The 12,902-nt window shown below is 42.7% G+C and overlaps 1 protein-coding gene across 1 annotated transcript in view; it reads left to right on the forward strand.

The window, feature by feature from the left end:
- The first annotated feature begins 217 nt into the window (after positions 1–217).
- The window catches only part of LOC308109935 (cAMP-dependent protein kinase catalytic subunit alpha-like), a 13,222-nt gene continuing 537 nt past the window's right edge, over positions 218–12,902 (forward strand). Inside the window, exons 1-11 of the mRNA XM_080463822.1 lie at positions 218–856; positions 2,858–2,919; positions 4,455–4,583; positions 6,147–6,245; positions 8,515–8,597; positions 8,750–8,876; positions 10,288–10,383; positions 11,026–11,148; positions 12,356–12,415; positions 12,504–12,608; positions 12,727–12,902. The exon at positions 12,727–12,902 is cut by the window's right edge and continues 537 nt beyond it. Coding sequence (XP_080319948.1) covers positions 811–856; positions 2,858–2,919; positions 4,455–4,583; positions 6,147–6,245; positions 8,515–8,597; positions 8,750–8,876; positions 10,288–10,383; positions 11,026–11,148; positions 12,356–12,415; positions 12,504–12,608; positions 12,727–12,852 — 1,056 coding nt within the window. The 5' untranslated portion in view covers positions 218–810 and the 3' untranslated portion in view covers positions 12,853–12,902. The remainder of the gene's footprint in view (positions 857–2,857; positions 2,920–4,454; positions 4,584–6,146; positions 6,246–8,514; positions 8,598–8,749; positions 8,877–10,287; positions 10,384–11,025; positions 11,149–12,355; positions 12,416–12,503; positions 12,609–12,726) is intronic.

The following is a 12,902-nucleotide window of genomic DNA, read 5'->3' on the forward strand; positions in this document are numbered from 1 at the left end:
ATAGACGATTGAAACCGGAGGAGGGGGCGCGTGCGTCGTCGGGAGGAAAATAATCGAGTGACACCCCCACCCCCCCTCCCCCCCGGTTGGATGCCGCCGCTGTGATGGATCGCCAACAGCCAATCAGAACGCTCCGCGGACCAGCCGCCGTGGACAGGCGGCCAATCAGCGCGCAGCTCCGAGCTGTCAATCATCGGCGGTCCTTGCTAGTGGGCGGGGCGTCCGTCCGACTGTAGTTCCGTCATCGCGCTGGTCTCCGAGGCTACGGGGGGCCGATGTTGATTTCGGTGAATTCCCGTCGCTGTCGGTCCCGGCCGAGCTGCACCCGGTAACGAGCGGAGCTCGGTCACTACCCGTGGGCGGCTCTCGACTGACGGCCTCATCGCCGCCTCCGGTACCGTCGTTGTGTTTTTCTCCCGGGCTGGGAGAGGTGGGGGGGCCGAGGGGGGGTCGTTCGGCGGGGGCTGCGAGGAGGGACAGGCGGAGACCGGATCCTCCGCGTCCAGGCCGACAGAGCCGAACTCGGCCATACGGTCCGGCCTGAGCCGCAGCGACCGGAGACACCTGCCCGGTACGTCCCGGAGGATTTCAGCTCCATACCGGCCACCCGGCCGTCCGTCGCGGAGCGAGCCCGCTTCTCCATCCCCGTCTGGCGGCGCCGCGTCCGCAGCCGTCAGGCGACGAAACACCGAGACACCGGAGCGACGCTCGGCGCTGGAAACACCGGCAAGGACCCCGTACATCACTCCGCCTCCAGGAGGCTGTAGGGCGGCCAGAAAGCCGCGGATCGCCCGTTGACAGGTTGTCATCATGGGCAACGCGCCCACGGCCAGGAAGGGCAGCGAGATGGAAAGCGGTGGGTCCTGATCACGTGATCACATCTAACCCGGTTCACACTGCAACATGTCTCTGCTCCACACCGCGGTGGCCTGCTCCGGCTGCCTGCTTCACCAGGACCCACAGCGGGTTCCTGCTGGAGGAGAACCAACTGGTTCCTCCAGGTTTCTAGATCAGAGAGCAGACACCTAATGTGTAATATTTTCATATAAATATCGATCAGTATTTCAATCTTTTAGACAAAGTGCATTTCAACAGATTCAGTCTCTGCAAAGGTAGAAGGAGAAAAAAAAAGACAAGAAAATCAGTTTGTTCCTGAGCTGCAAAGCAGCATCAGCGATTGTAATGTGCAGGAAATCCTGGCATCAACTCCTGCTGCTGTACTCAGATCCTGGCGATGTCACAGTACTGTGTGTCAGATATTACCCAAACACTGTGTGCCTGTTGCTCCCTGGAAAGTGATGCTGCTGGAAGTGTGTGTGTGTGTTTGTGTCACAGCGCCTGTTTGCCTGCAAAACAAGCTCATTGTTATGTAGAAGGGTGGAAGTTTGCAGAGTAGTGGCTCTAGTAGATTTCAATGTTTAACACATTTTTAAATTAATAATAGTGTGCATTTGTCTTAAAGTGAAGTCACTTCTACCTGCCTATTATACACTAACAGTGTATCTGCATTATATCATCAACCTAAGGCTTTTCAGTAACAAATGTATTCACTTGTATTGAACAGGTCAGTGCATCATGTCAGACTGTTGCATGAACGATTTTCCAGGTCCCTCCATCAATTGACCAAGAAATGTTTCATGCAGGCAGACAAATCCCTGGAACAGTAAATGAATCCTCACAATAATGACTCCAGGAAGAACTTCAGATTCATGTCTATTTACTAAAAACAAGCATCACACTGCTCTTTTTGACACTGATGTGAACGTTTTCATCCTCCAAAGGCTTTTAAACAGACTTGAGACGTTCACCAGTTGAGGTTTGACCAAATGTCCACAAATTAATCCAAATTCCTGAATTCTGAGTTTTCGTTGACTCGACCCAGAGTGCAGATTAAATAAATATCTGGAGGAATTATTGAAAATATCCTAATGAATTTACTGTATATGAAAGATAAGTATTGTGTCCTGCTAAAGACAAACAGAAATTCTTTGTATTTAAAAGAACAGTGTTTAATTCTTGTAGTTTAACTCAACAAACTGCTCCTGTGCTTTATTTTGATAAAACTGGGACTGATTGGATGTTAGAAAGTGCAACATTGTGGTGGACAGAGTGTCAACCATCAGAACAAGACCTGGACTCCAACTTCAAGTACAGAGGAGGGAACATCATGATCCCGGGCTGCGTTACTGTCGTCCACTGCTGCAGGAGTTGCTTGATTGAAGTTATTGCTTCTACAGTTCTCTAATTTAGACATTCAAGCATTTTATATATTTTTTTCTTAAATCAAACACGGTCATCCACCACTCTGGAGTCTTTAAAATGACTAGAATTCCATTACCTGTTATAGCAGGCATATATTCACATTTACAAGTTGTGAGGCGTGTGGACGGCCGGGCCCTCGAGTTAGAATCATGTCGTTCATGATCTAGTCATCGAAGAAACTTTAAGTGATTGCATTAGAAAGAATTAAAACACACTTCATTGATCCTTGCTGAGGGGGATTCATATCACCAAACACAAGCTCGCTTCTCTAACTTCTAACCTCTTGCTTCAGAGGAGAAGTGTTGAGAGTTAAACCTTCTTCATGGATTTAAGTTTAAGTTTGCCTCAGTTATTTATGTTTCCTCTCACTTTAAGATTGTTCTGCGTGTAGAAAGCAGAATATATATATGTTAATGCATGTAGAAGTCTTTTGGCGCTTTCCTTCATTCAGAACTCACACACACACACACACACACACACACACACACACACACACACACACACACACACACACACACACACACACACACACACACACACACACCAGTAGAGAAAATGTTTCTCCTGTAAACCCTGCTGATGTTTCCCTCCACAGTCAAGGAGTTCCTTGCTAAAGCCAAAGAGGACTTCCTCAAAAAGTGGGAGAACCCTGCACAGGTGAGCTCATGTCTGCCTGTTTATTCAATAGCACCAGTAAAAAATTACACATAAATTAAATGTCTTGTTTTTTTTGTTTTTTTAAAGAAATAAGAAAATGCAGGTTTAATTCCAATCTTATCTGAGCTTCTGTCATTTTTCTGAAAATGGGGTTTTGACTTGTTTCTTTTTTGGGGTTTTGTTTAGTCTAAACATGTTAAAGTTCTCATATCCTCCAGAGCAGAGCTGCCTAATTGTGGGAGGAGTCAAAGGGAGGGCCTACCTTGATTGGGATTGGCTAAACCCCCGATGACACTATATAGGGTTTGATTTCTGATTGGCTGGTTGGAGCGACACACTTTTTAAAACCTGAAACAAGCCAGGGAGAGAGAGGACAGACTGTCTTCGCTTCTGGGGCGTCAGTCCAGGTATGGGGATGATTAGTACTGCAGGAAAACCTTTGGAAAGGGAATTTAGCATAATATGACCCCTTTGATTTACCCCACTGAGGAAACCGCCACAGTTTCTATAGAGTCTTTGATATATTTTGACAGTGAAGTGGAACGCCTGTGAAGATGATCACTTTTGTTATGTTAAAGCTTCAGTTGGGAACCTGTTTCAGAAATAAGTCTTCACTTATAGACAATAACAGCCAAATGGATAAAGTGTTTTTGCATCAAAATGCAGCTTTTTCACTATTTGGATCGGATCCATTCAGTTGGCAGCAGAAAGATGGTTTTCATTGCGGTGAAGCAGGAAGTCACGTGGCTGTACAGCTTCCTGACTGTCATCATACGGTGTCTTCAGACTGGTTAAGGGTTTTCAGTGGAGGTAACAGAGGCTACAGTGACAGAATCCCTTGTCAACACCGTGAAAGTAGTTTCTGGACTTTTGAAGAATCATTTTAATACCTCATGTCAGCAAGTAATACAGCAGTTGTTCTGCACATCCTGTGATGGAAGCATGAGGAGTTGGAATGATGATCAGAAAAATACTTGAGTATAGCTCAGAGCAGAGAACTGCCACCAACAACAGGCTACGTTCAGTCTGTTTGCATCCAGGTAGAAATCGTGTTTTTAATCCACCATGGAGTGAAAATTACGTAAATATGTAGGTATAGGCAATTCACGTAGCTACAACCTGTTCGAGGCTATTTCTGGACATTTATTTTGAAGAGAACCTTTTTAGTTTTGAGGTGAAACATTCCCCAAGTCCAACAAAACAACAATTGTCTGATCCAAAACGCCCGTTGAGCCACGATTGAAGTGTTTAACAACAACAAACTATTAAAACCTTGGTAGGTGTTGACAAATCTGTCAAATATTGTAGTGAAGGAACTCAACACGAATCATTCTGTGTCCTGAAGGTTCTAGATCTTCATATTAAAACACTAATAAAATCACTGTGGAATTGATTCACACCGTTCTGTTAGCGACGTGATCATTTTCTGATGTGTGCAGAATTTAAACGTTTTGTAAAACACGACCTTCACCTTCCTCCTCCCGTGTAAGTCAGGGGACCATTTATTATTTATTTTTGTGTTTCATGTGTTTCAGAACACTGCTGGCCTGGAGCAGTTTGAGAGGTTGAAAACTCTGGGCACCGGCTCGTTTGGACGTGTCATGCTTGTGAAACACAGAGAAATGGGGCAGCATTACGCCATGAAGATCCTCAACAAGCAGAAGGTCAGCCGGGGTCAGGGGTCACCACACATATACACTGACTGTGAAACAGGTCACTTTATTTTGGAAGGGGGGTGGGGGGGGGGGGGGGGGTTGTTTCTCTAGAAGAGGCTGCAATACAAATGCAGCTTCTGTCTGGATAGAATTGTGCTAAATGTTTATATCATAGTTCAAACTCTGGGTTGTGATTTTACTGTACCTGGTTACTTCAGGATGCAACTTATCAATGGATCACCAATAAAACTTGTAGTTAAAGTATTCTGAAAGCCAGACTGTCAGGTAGAGTTCGTATAAACTCCCAGAATGCAACAGCTACAGGAGAAGTTTTCGGGACATTTCACTGCATTTTGCACCAGAAAGTTTCATTAGAATTGACTCTATAATGAGATTGGAGTCATTTTGGTACCGATTTGGTTTTGTGAAAATGCAGACATTTACATCCCGTATAGAACTCTGCAACACAACAAATAAAAACTTTGAAGGTGAACTTTAAAGTTTATTATAAAAATATTTCACCGGTGAAATTGGACTGTATGTGGCCCCTCAACTAGATGTGTTGCTATAAATGTTTTCAATGTCGGTTAATTGATTCTCAAATTGAATAATTGTTTCAAACTTTCAATACAGTTTGATTAAATAAATAAATAAATATGCAGAGCTGCTCAAGCTGGTACAATTCAAGATGTCAAGGCATAAAATCAACACATTCAAAGAGAAACGATATCAGTTATTTCACTTTTCTGTAGATTTATTTAAAGTCTGTGGCGCTAAAGAGTAACTGAGTAACTGAACCGGAGACATTTAATTGGAATTTAAAAAAAAATAATGTTTTTAATCTATTTCAGCGTTTAGAGAAACAAAAACAGAACAAGCGACACTCAACTACCAAACTAATCAACCGAAAGGGTGAAGGTTGAAGCAAAAGCTTATTCACATCGACCTCATCACAAAAAACAAAACAAGGCTGTCATAGATAATGACACACACACACACACACACACACACACACACACACACACACACACACACACACACACACACACACACACACACACACACACACACACACACACACACACACACACACACACACACACACACACACACACACACACACATTTTAAACTAATATTACTATTTTTACAATACACATTCAATATATACTATACACAAGTTTTTTTATATACAGTTTATACATGCACATCAATCATGTATACACACGTACACACATACATGAATGTACGCGACATGTACATAATATTAATAATAATATTGAACAACAACATTTGATACTAATAAAAATATACCATTTAAATTTCATCAATTACATTTTAAATACAAAATATAGTGTGGCAACATTTAAATTCATAATATTCTCTATTTTATACCATTATACACATATTATAGCTGATTATCGTTGTCCCGGGTACAATAGTTAATTACTAATGATCTATGGTTTAAAAAGCTTTTTGAACTGGTTCATGTTGGTACTTTGATTTACTTACTTCTATAATTTAACCCAAACTTTGATTTGATAGTCAATCTCTGCCACTTCCTGTGTTTCAGGTGGTGAAGCTCAAGCAGATAGAGCATACTCTGAATGAGAAGAGGATCCTCCAGGCGGTCAGCTTCCCCTTCCTGGTGCGGTTAGAGTACTCATTCAAGGTACCGACAACTTTGGAGGACGAGTGTTTACGAACCTGCTTGTGTGTAACGTGATGCTGAGTGAGAATTTGTGCTTCTGGTCCTTTTTTTTTTACGTCCTAAAACCCAACATTCTACCTTAGAACCGATCATGTGTTGGTGAGTGAGAAGCAGAATGCAGAATGATTATTATATCAAGGGAATTAAATCAGTCGGCGACTTCCATTGTACAAAAAAAACCTTCACTGGTTGTTCTGAAGCAGATGTGTGACGACACACACTCGACTATAAACTGAAGCTGGTTAATGTCAAACATCAGGCCTGTGACCCGCCAACAAACCACAGAGCAAAGAAAAACTTTAGGGTTTAAATCTACAGGTTATGTCGCTATATTACTGGTCCAGACTCTGGAGATGAAGTTGGGCTGAATGTGGAACCTGAGCTGAAGTGACTTTGACGCTGCTGCTGTGAAAGGCAGCAGGATAACCATCGTTTAGACGCTGTTCTTTTCCTCTGAGCTCGTAATGACTTTGGATTTATTGAGGAGATTTTTGTTGCATTTCTGCTGTTGCTCAAAACAAAGATATATAGAGCTACATTCGGTAGAGCGCACACCTTCACTGACTCCACTGACTCCACGTTTGTTTGCTGAACTGAATTAGCATCACTAGCACGATAGCCGTTAGCTCATATCGATAACTAACTAGCCTGTCAGGTAGCTACGTCACTGTGTGAAACGCTGAGCAGGGAGCGTCTCCATGGCAACAGACGCTGATCTCCTTTGATCTCCATGAGGTGTCTTTCTCTTCCATTTTTTTGCAGTTTTTGTGGGATTTATTCAGAAAGTGTCAGCCGTTAACGTCCCAAAATCTAATCGATTGGTCCTTGGATGATGACAGATCATCCCTGAAGATTTCATGCAATTCAGGTTAATAGTTTTTGCGAAAAGTTGTTAAAATACAAACAAACCCAATAAATCCACGGAGATACACTGTAGGCGTGCGTCTCTTCCATCACATATAAAATCATCTTACACTTTGATTTTGGATAATTGTTGTTGCCTGAAGCTGTAATTCTGTATGTCTGCCTGTTTAAGAGACGAGACGTAAAGATTACTATCATAGCCACCGGTTTATTTTCCAATCTCCATTTTTTTTCTTCTGCTAGATTTTGGGCACGTGAATAGTCCTGCACGTTTGAGTGCTCGTATATAAAATGCACATCAAAACACGCGGGACACTTTCGTAACGACGTTTCAAAACAATTCGGCGAACAATTTTCCCAAAAACCGAAAAAAAAATCTTCCGGTCAAAGCAGATTGGATTTTAGTGAAAAACTAGTTTTGCAGCAAGCGGCAGGCGCACACACACCTTCATCAGAAATATTCTGGTTTCACTAAATATATTATGACTTTTATCGTGGGGAAGAATCTTATGGCGGATCCGTCTCCAGCCAGTCCAGAGCGAGGTTTTCTCCCTCAGCCTCACCGGCGGCACTAATACTCTCACCGTGGTTGTTTGTTCCTCCACCAGCTGATGGCCTGACCTCAAACACGGCCTGATTCGGGCTAAGCTGTTCAGGAGCACCTGCATGCTCAGGGATTGAATATCCTTAACACCTTAAATAAACTTTTCAGACCGTCTGTGTCCAGAGCACAGATGGAGGCGTCGACAGCAAACAGTCAGACGGAGTTTAGAATTAGTAGGTTGAAGTTTGTTTTCCAGGATGTAAAAACATTTGTAACGCAAAGTAAAGTAGTCACAGATGTGGTATTGGGGTCAGCTCAGTGAATACTCTTTGACTCTGTCACAAAATATAATGCAAGTCTTTTTGACTGTTTAATGTGCGGGCGGTGTCACAAAAGTTTATTTCTTCAGTAGTGTACCTCTTTAGGTATTTATAGAGCAGGACTCGAACAGAGTGCTTTACAAAGAAATAAAAACATATATCGATAAAAGAAAAACTTTCAAGCTTTAAAATAAATGAAAGAAATACATTAAAACAAAAATGAAGAATCTTAATCTCCAGATCTTTGTTTCCCACAACCAGCATAATAAAGAGGAAAACAATTGAGACGGAGCAACGTCTCATCAGACACATTGATTATAAATATGTTTTCTATTGTCATCCAATAAAGTTTTTTTTTTAATAGTCAAAAAAAAAAAAAGTCTTCTATTCTTACGTTAGTTTAAAATATCCCAAGAGCACAGATGTGATGATGCAGTAGCTTATTGTGAGTGTGAGCATTAATACTCGTCAGTGTGTCTGACCTCTGACCCTCCGTCCTCAGGACAACACTAACCTCTACATGGTGATGGAGTACGTCCCAGGTGGAGAGATGTTCTCACATCTACGGCGAATCGGCAGATTCAGGTCAGAGTCTGGTGAAGTTCACTGCCGGGAGGAACCATTTTCCTTCACCCACACAAATAAACCAGGGACTTTGTGCTCTGTTCCCTCGTATTTCTCTCTTTCTGCGTTTCCTGACCGTGCGGTGAAACGACTGTGTTTGCTTTTCCACGCAGTGAGCCTCACGCTCGGTTTTACGCCGCTCAGATCGTCCTGACCTTCGAGTACCTGCACGCTTTGGATCTGATCTACAGAGACCTGAAACCTGAAAACCTGCTCATAGACCAACAGGGCTACATACAGGTAAGAAAAACCCATAATACAGTAATATGGATGCTCTTTGGAGGTACTTTTCTAAATATTTGAGGTAAATACAATGAGACCTCAGTGAGTCAGCTGGAAGTTTGAAGAAAGCAGAAAATCAAACGTGCAAAACCTGAGAAACTCCAGCGAAACTCCAGTTTCCCTTCCCCCCACCGACTGGTGACCGAACACCACAAGAACTGCAGCTCCGCCTGTTTCTTTTAGCTATAAACCTGGTTCCACACTCTTTGTCTTGCTTTAACACAATAGCTCTACTACCTGCTGGAAACTTGGAAACATGGGTGTCAGCTCAGGTCACCATTTGATCGTAATGAGGCCGAACTGGTGAAAGTATAGCACCACAACCTCCACATGAAAACAACACTCTTGATGTCACAGTTTAGATTATCTTCAGGTTTATGTTGGAAAGTCTCTTCTCAGGCTGCGTGACGCCACCAACCCCTCCTGTGCTTGTACTGGTACTCTGGCCTGGTGGGACTGGAGCTTCTTCCAACTCACACTGAGAAAAGACCGATGTTTGGGGTGAATTTGAAAAGAAATAAGACTACAGTTAAAAAACCCAACAACAATACAATAATAACAAAAACATAATCAGACACCATCGTTTGTATGAAATACTAAATATTACTCCCTGTGTTGTGGTATCCTGCCGCAGGTTACCACCTCTGGCCCCAAAACCGTCCAGCAAAGTGTTAACAAGTTAAAGAAAGCATTAATTAAAAATAAAACTACACATTTCTTAAGAGTAGCGACACAACAAAACACTGAGACCCGAGCTGAGATCTCGAGATGCTTCCGTCAAAGAAAAGTTACCTGGTTGCTTTAAAACCAGCCTGAAAGCCACGCTGCCAGGGGCAGTTTGTAAAAACAATCCTCATGGAACAGATATCATTTATAGGAGAAGTTTCTGGACATTTCACAGGATTTTGCAGCAAAAACTTTTATTAAATTCGGCTTCATGTTGAGATTGTCTTTTTCTGTAGTAATTGTTTGGTTTTGTGAAACTTAAACAGGTTGTCACGTATCCCTCAAGTTTTTGTGCTAAAACACATTTTCATTACCGGTTGAATCAATTCTAACATCCACTGTGTCCCTGCACGTCTCCACTAATCTTTTACAAACTCCAGAAACTGTCGGGGTGCCTCCTCCTCCATCAGTCACATTCATGTGTTTTACAATCATTTGGAAATGTGAACGTTGCGCCAACACGTGGACCGTTTTCTAGCTCAGATTGTGCCGCCCTCTAGTGGTGGGTAGTAAAACTACAGTAGAAGCTGAATCCGCTGCCTTTCTCTCTTAATGCGTCCACGAGGATAAATGTATGGTCTTATTTGTCATTTGCCTTCTTTCTCATTTTCCCCTGTTGTTTCTTTTCATCACCGCTCCTCAGGTGACAGACTTTGGCTTTGCCAAGCGGGTGAAGGGTCGGACCTGGACACTGTGTGGCACCCCAGAATACCTGGCCCCAGAGATCATTCTCAGCAAGGTGAGACTAACTGAGTCCCACCGTTTACCTGCGTGAGCATCAGGTTTAAACATCAGCCTCGTCTGCATAAAGGGACACGCCACAATATTTTCTATACATCATAACAACTTTATTCATTTAGCACCGTTCGTACTTAACATACAAGTCAAAGTGTTTTACAAGACAGAAGAAGAAAAAGAGAAATTCAAGTCAACAAAAAGATTGGAGCTGCTTTGTAAAACTAATCATTTACTAGTTTAGTTACTAGCTATAAAATATTAAAATTAAGTGAAGAATCCTATAGTTTCTTTGCACAAGAACAGAAACTGGCGTCAACAGTCTTTTTGTTTCATCACAGGAACTTTCATTAAAACAAGACCTTGAACTCAGGCTGGATTATTTTCAGTTCGCTGATGAGAAATGTGCAAAAGTGCTAATCCATGAATGAGTTAATGACTGTTGAGAAAAAATTTTTTTAATGCTTATTTAATGAAATTCAGTTCAAAGTCTTGTCTCTCAGTAGTGGTGCTACTTTGTCCATGTGGCCTTCTGGGAAAAAGAGTTGAAACACCTCTGGAGTAGAAACCTGCACTCGGGGCTTTATGAATGGATGAACTGTCTGTGATGTGGGAAATGTGTCTCCGCCGTCCTCGTGTCTCCCAGGGTTACAACAAAGCCGTGGACTGGTGGGCGTTGGGCGTCCTGGTCTACGAGATGGCAGCGGGTTACCCTCCTTTCTTTGCCGACCAGCCCATCCAGATCTATGAGAAGATCGTATCAGGGAAGGTGAGCTTCACCGCTCTACATCTCGAATGTTGGATGTTTGGAGGTGCTCATTCACACCGGCTTCACTGGGCACTTTTACTTTGAAAGCAACCGGAATGTTTTCTTCTGATGAAATATGAACTCTGCTCTCCCCACGCCGGCCTCCCTCTCCCTTCTCTGCCAATGCCAACCAGAATCCTGCTCTTTATCATCGCCATTGATTATTGATTTGAGCTCCAGCAACGACAGAAAACATTTTAAAACATGGGAACAATCCTCTGAACAGAAATGTCTTCACCTTTTTCTGCAAAGTGTATCTAAAGTAGACAAACGGCAGCTTCTTTAAACAGCTGAACTGAAGTTCAGCAGGTTTTCACATGAAAAATTATCACATTAAGAAAGTCAGTAAATAACCTGCTGATCAATTCTTCTTGGGTTTGTGGAGTGTTGGTTTCTAACGTGTGGCTTCAGTCCGTCAGCGTATTCACACTGACGCACAAATCATTTAAACACTAACGTTTTAACTTAGATTATTATTATTATTATTATTATTATTATTATTATTATTATTATTATTATTATTATTATTATTATTATTATTATTATATATTACTATTATTATTATTATTATTATTATTATTATTATTATTATTATTATAATTTACTTAGTTACTTCTTTGTTTATTATAGCAAATGAAGGCTAACTGATTTAAACGAGACAGAGGGGAGGGGTTACTGACTTTCTAACTTGTACATTTAACAGTTTGGGTGTTGAGCACAGTTTAGTTCAGGTTCTTCCAGAGTTGCCTGGACCGGTTAACTAGTGACATAATAACCTTCACATCCAAACTTTAAAGTTTTTCTTTGTTGTGATGCAGAATTAACACGATGAAAACTTTGATATTTTGACAAAACCCAAACTTCTCCTGTCGCTGCTTCATTAAGAACGTTTCTACAAACTCCCGCTGACAGCAGGACTGAGAGGAGCTTCCCTGGCAGCGTCGTCCGCGTCTCAGCTCCAGTCCGAAGGAGTTTGTTAAGAAGAAATTAATCTAGGTTTTATTTTTCAGTTGTAATAATTTGCTGGGCTTGTCGGCCGGGTTGGAGCCTCCGGTGGTTTAGGGGACTTCTGTTCTGTGATGGCTCCCTCCGGTCGGAGCTTTAGCTTCAGGGGTTCATCCTGTCTTCACCCTCCAGAGGGAGCTGATCTCACTCTGTCTGTCCTCAGGTGCGTTTCCCGTCTCACTTCAGCTCCGACCTGAAGGACCTCCTGAGGAACCTGCTACAGGTGACAAACAGGCGCCTCGGTGCATCTTGCTTTCAGCCGCCTCTGCTTCTGTGTTGTTTTGTCTGAAACGCCTCGGTCTCGTCTTCAGGTGGACCTCACAAAACGCTACGGCAACCTGAAGAACGGCGTCAACGACATCAAGGGACACAAGTGGTTTGCAACTACCGACTGGATTGCCATCTACCAGAAAAAGGTGTGTGTGTGTGTGTGTGTGTGTGTGTGTGTGTGTGTGTGTGTGTGTGTGTGTGTGTGTGTGTGTGTGTCTTTCTTCAGTGTTTAGCTTTAAACCCATGTCTCCATGATGCACACAGGTGGAGGCTCCATTCGTCCCCAAGTTCAAAGGTCCAGGCGACACCAGCAACTTTGACGACTACGAAGAGGAGGAGATCCGCGTCTCCTTCTCTGAGAAATGTGCCAAGGAGTTTGCTGAATTCTAGAGAGAGAGAGAGCGCGAGAGAGGAAGAGGGGTGGAGGTAGGGAGAGTCAC

Source organism: Lipophrys pholis (assembly GCF_963383615.2).
Source record: "Lipophrys pholis genome assembly, chromosome: 5".
NCBI classification, from domain to species: domain Eukaryota; kingdom Metazoa; phylum Chordata; class Actinopteri; order Blenniiformes; family Blenniidae; genus Lipophrys; species Lipophrys pholis.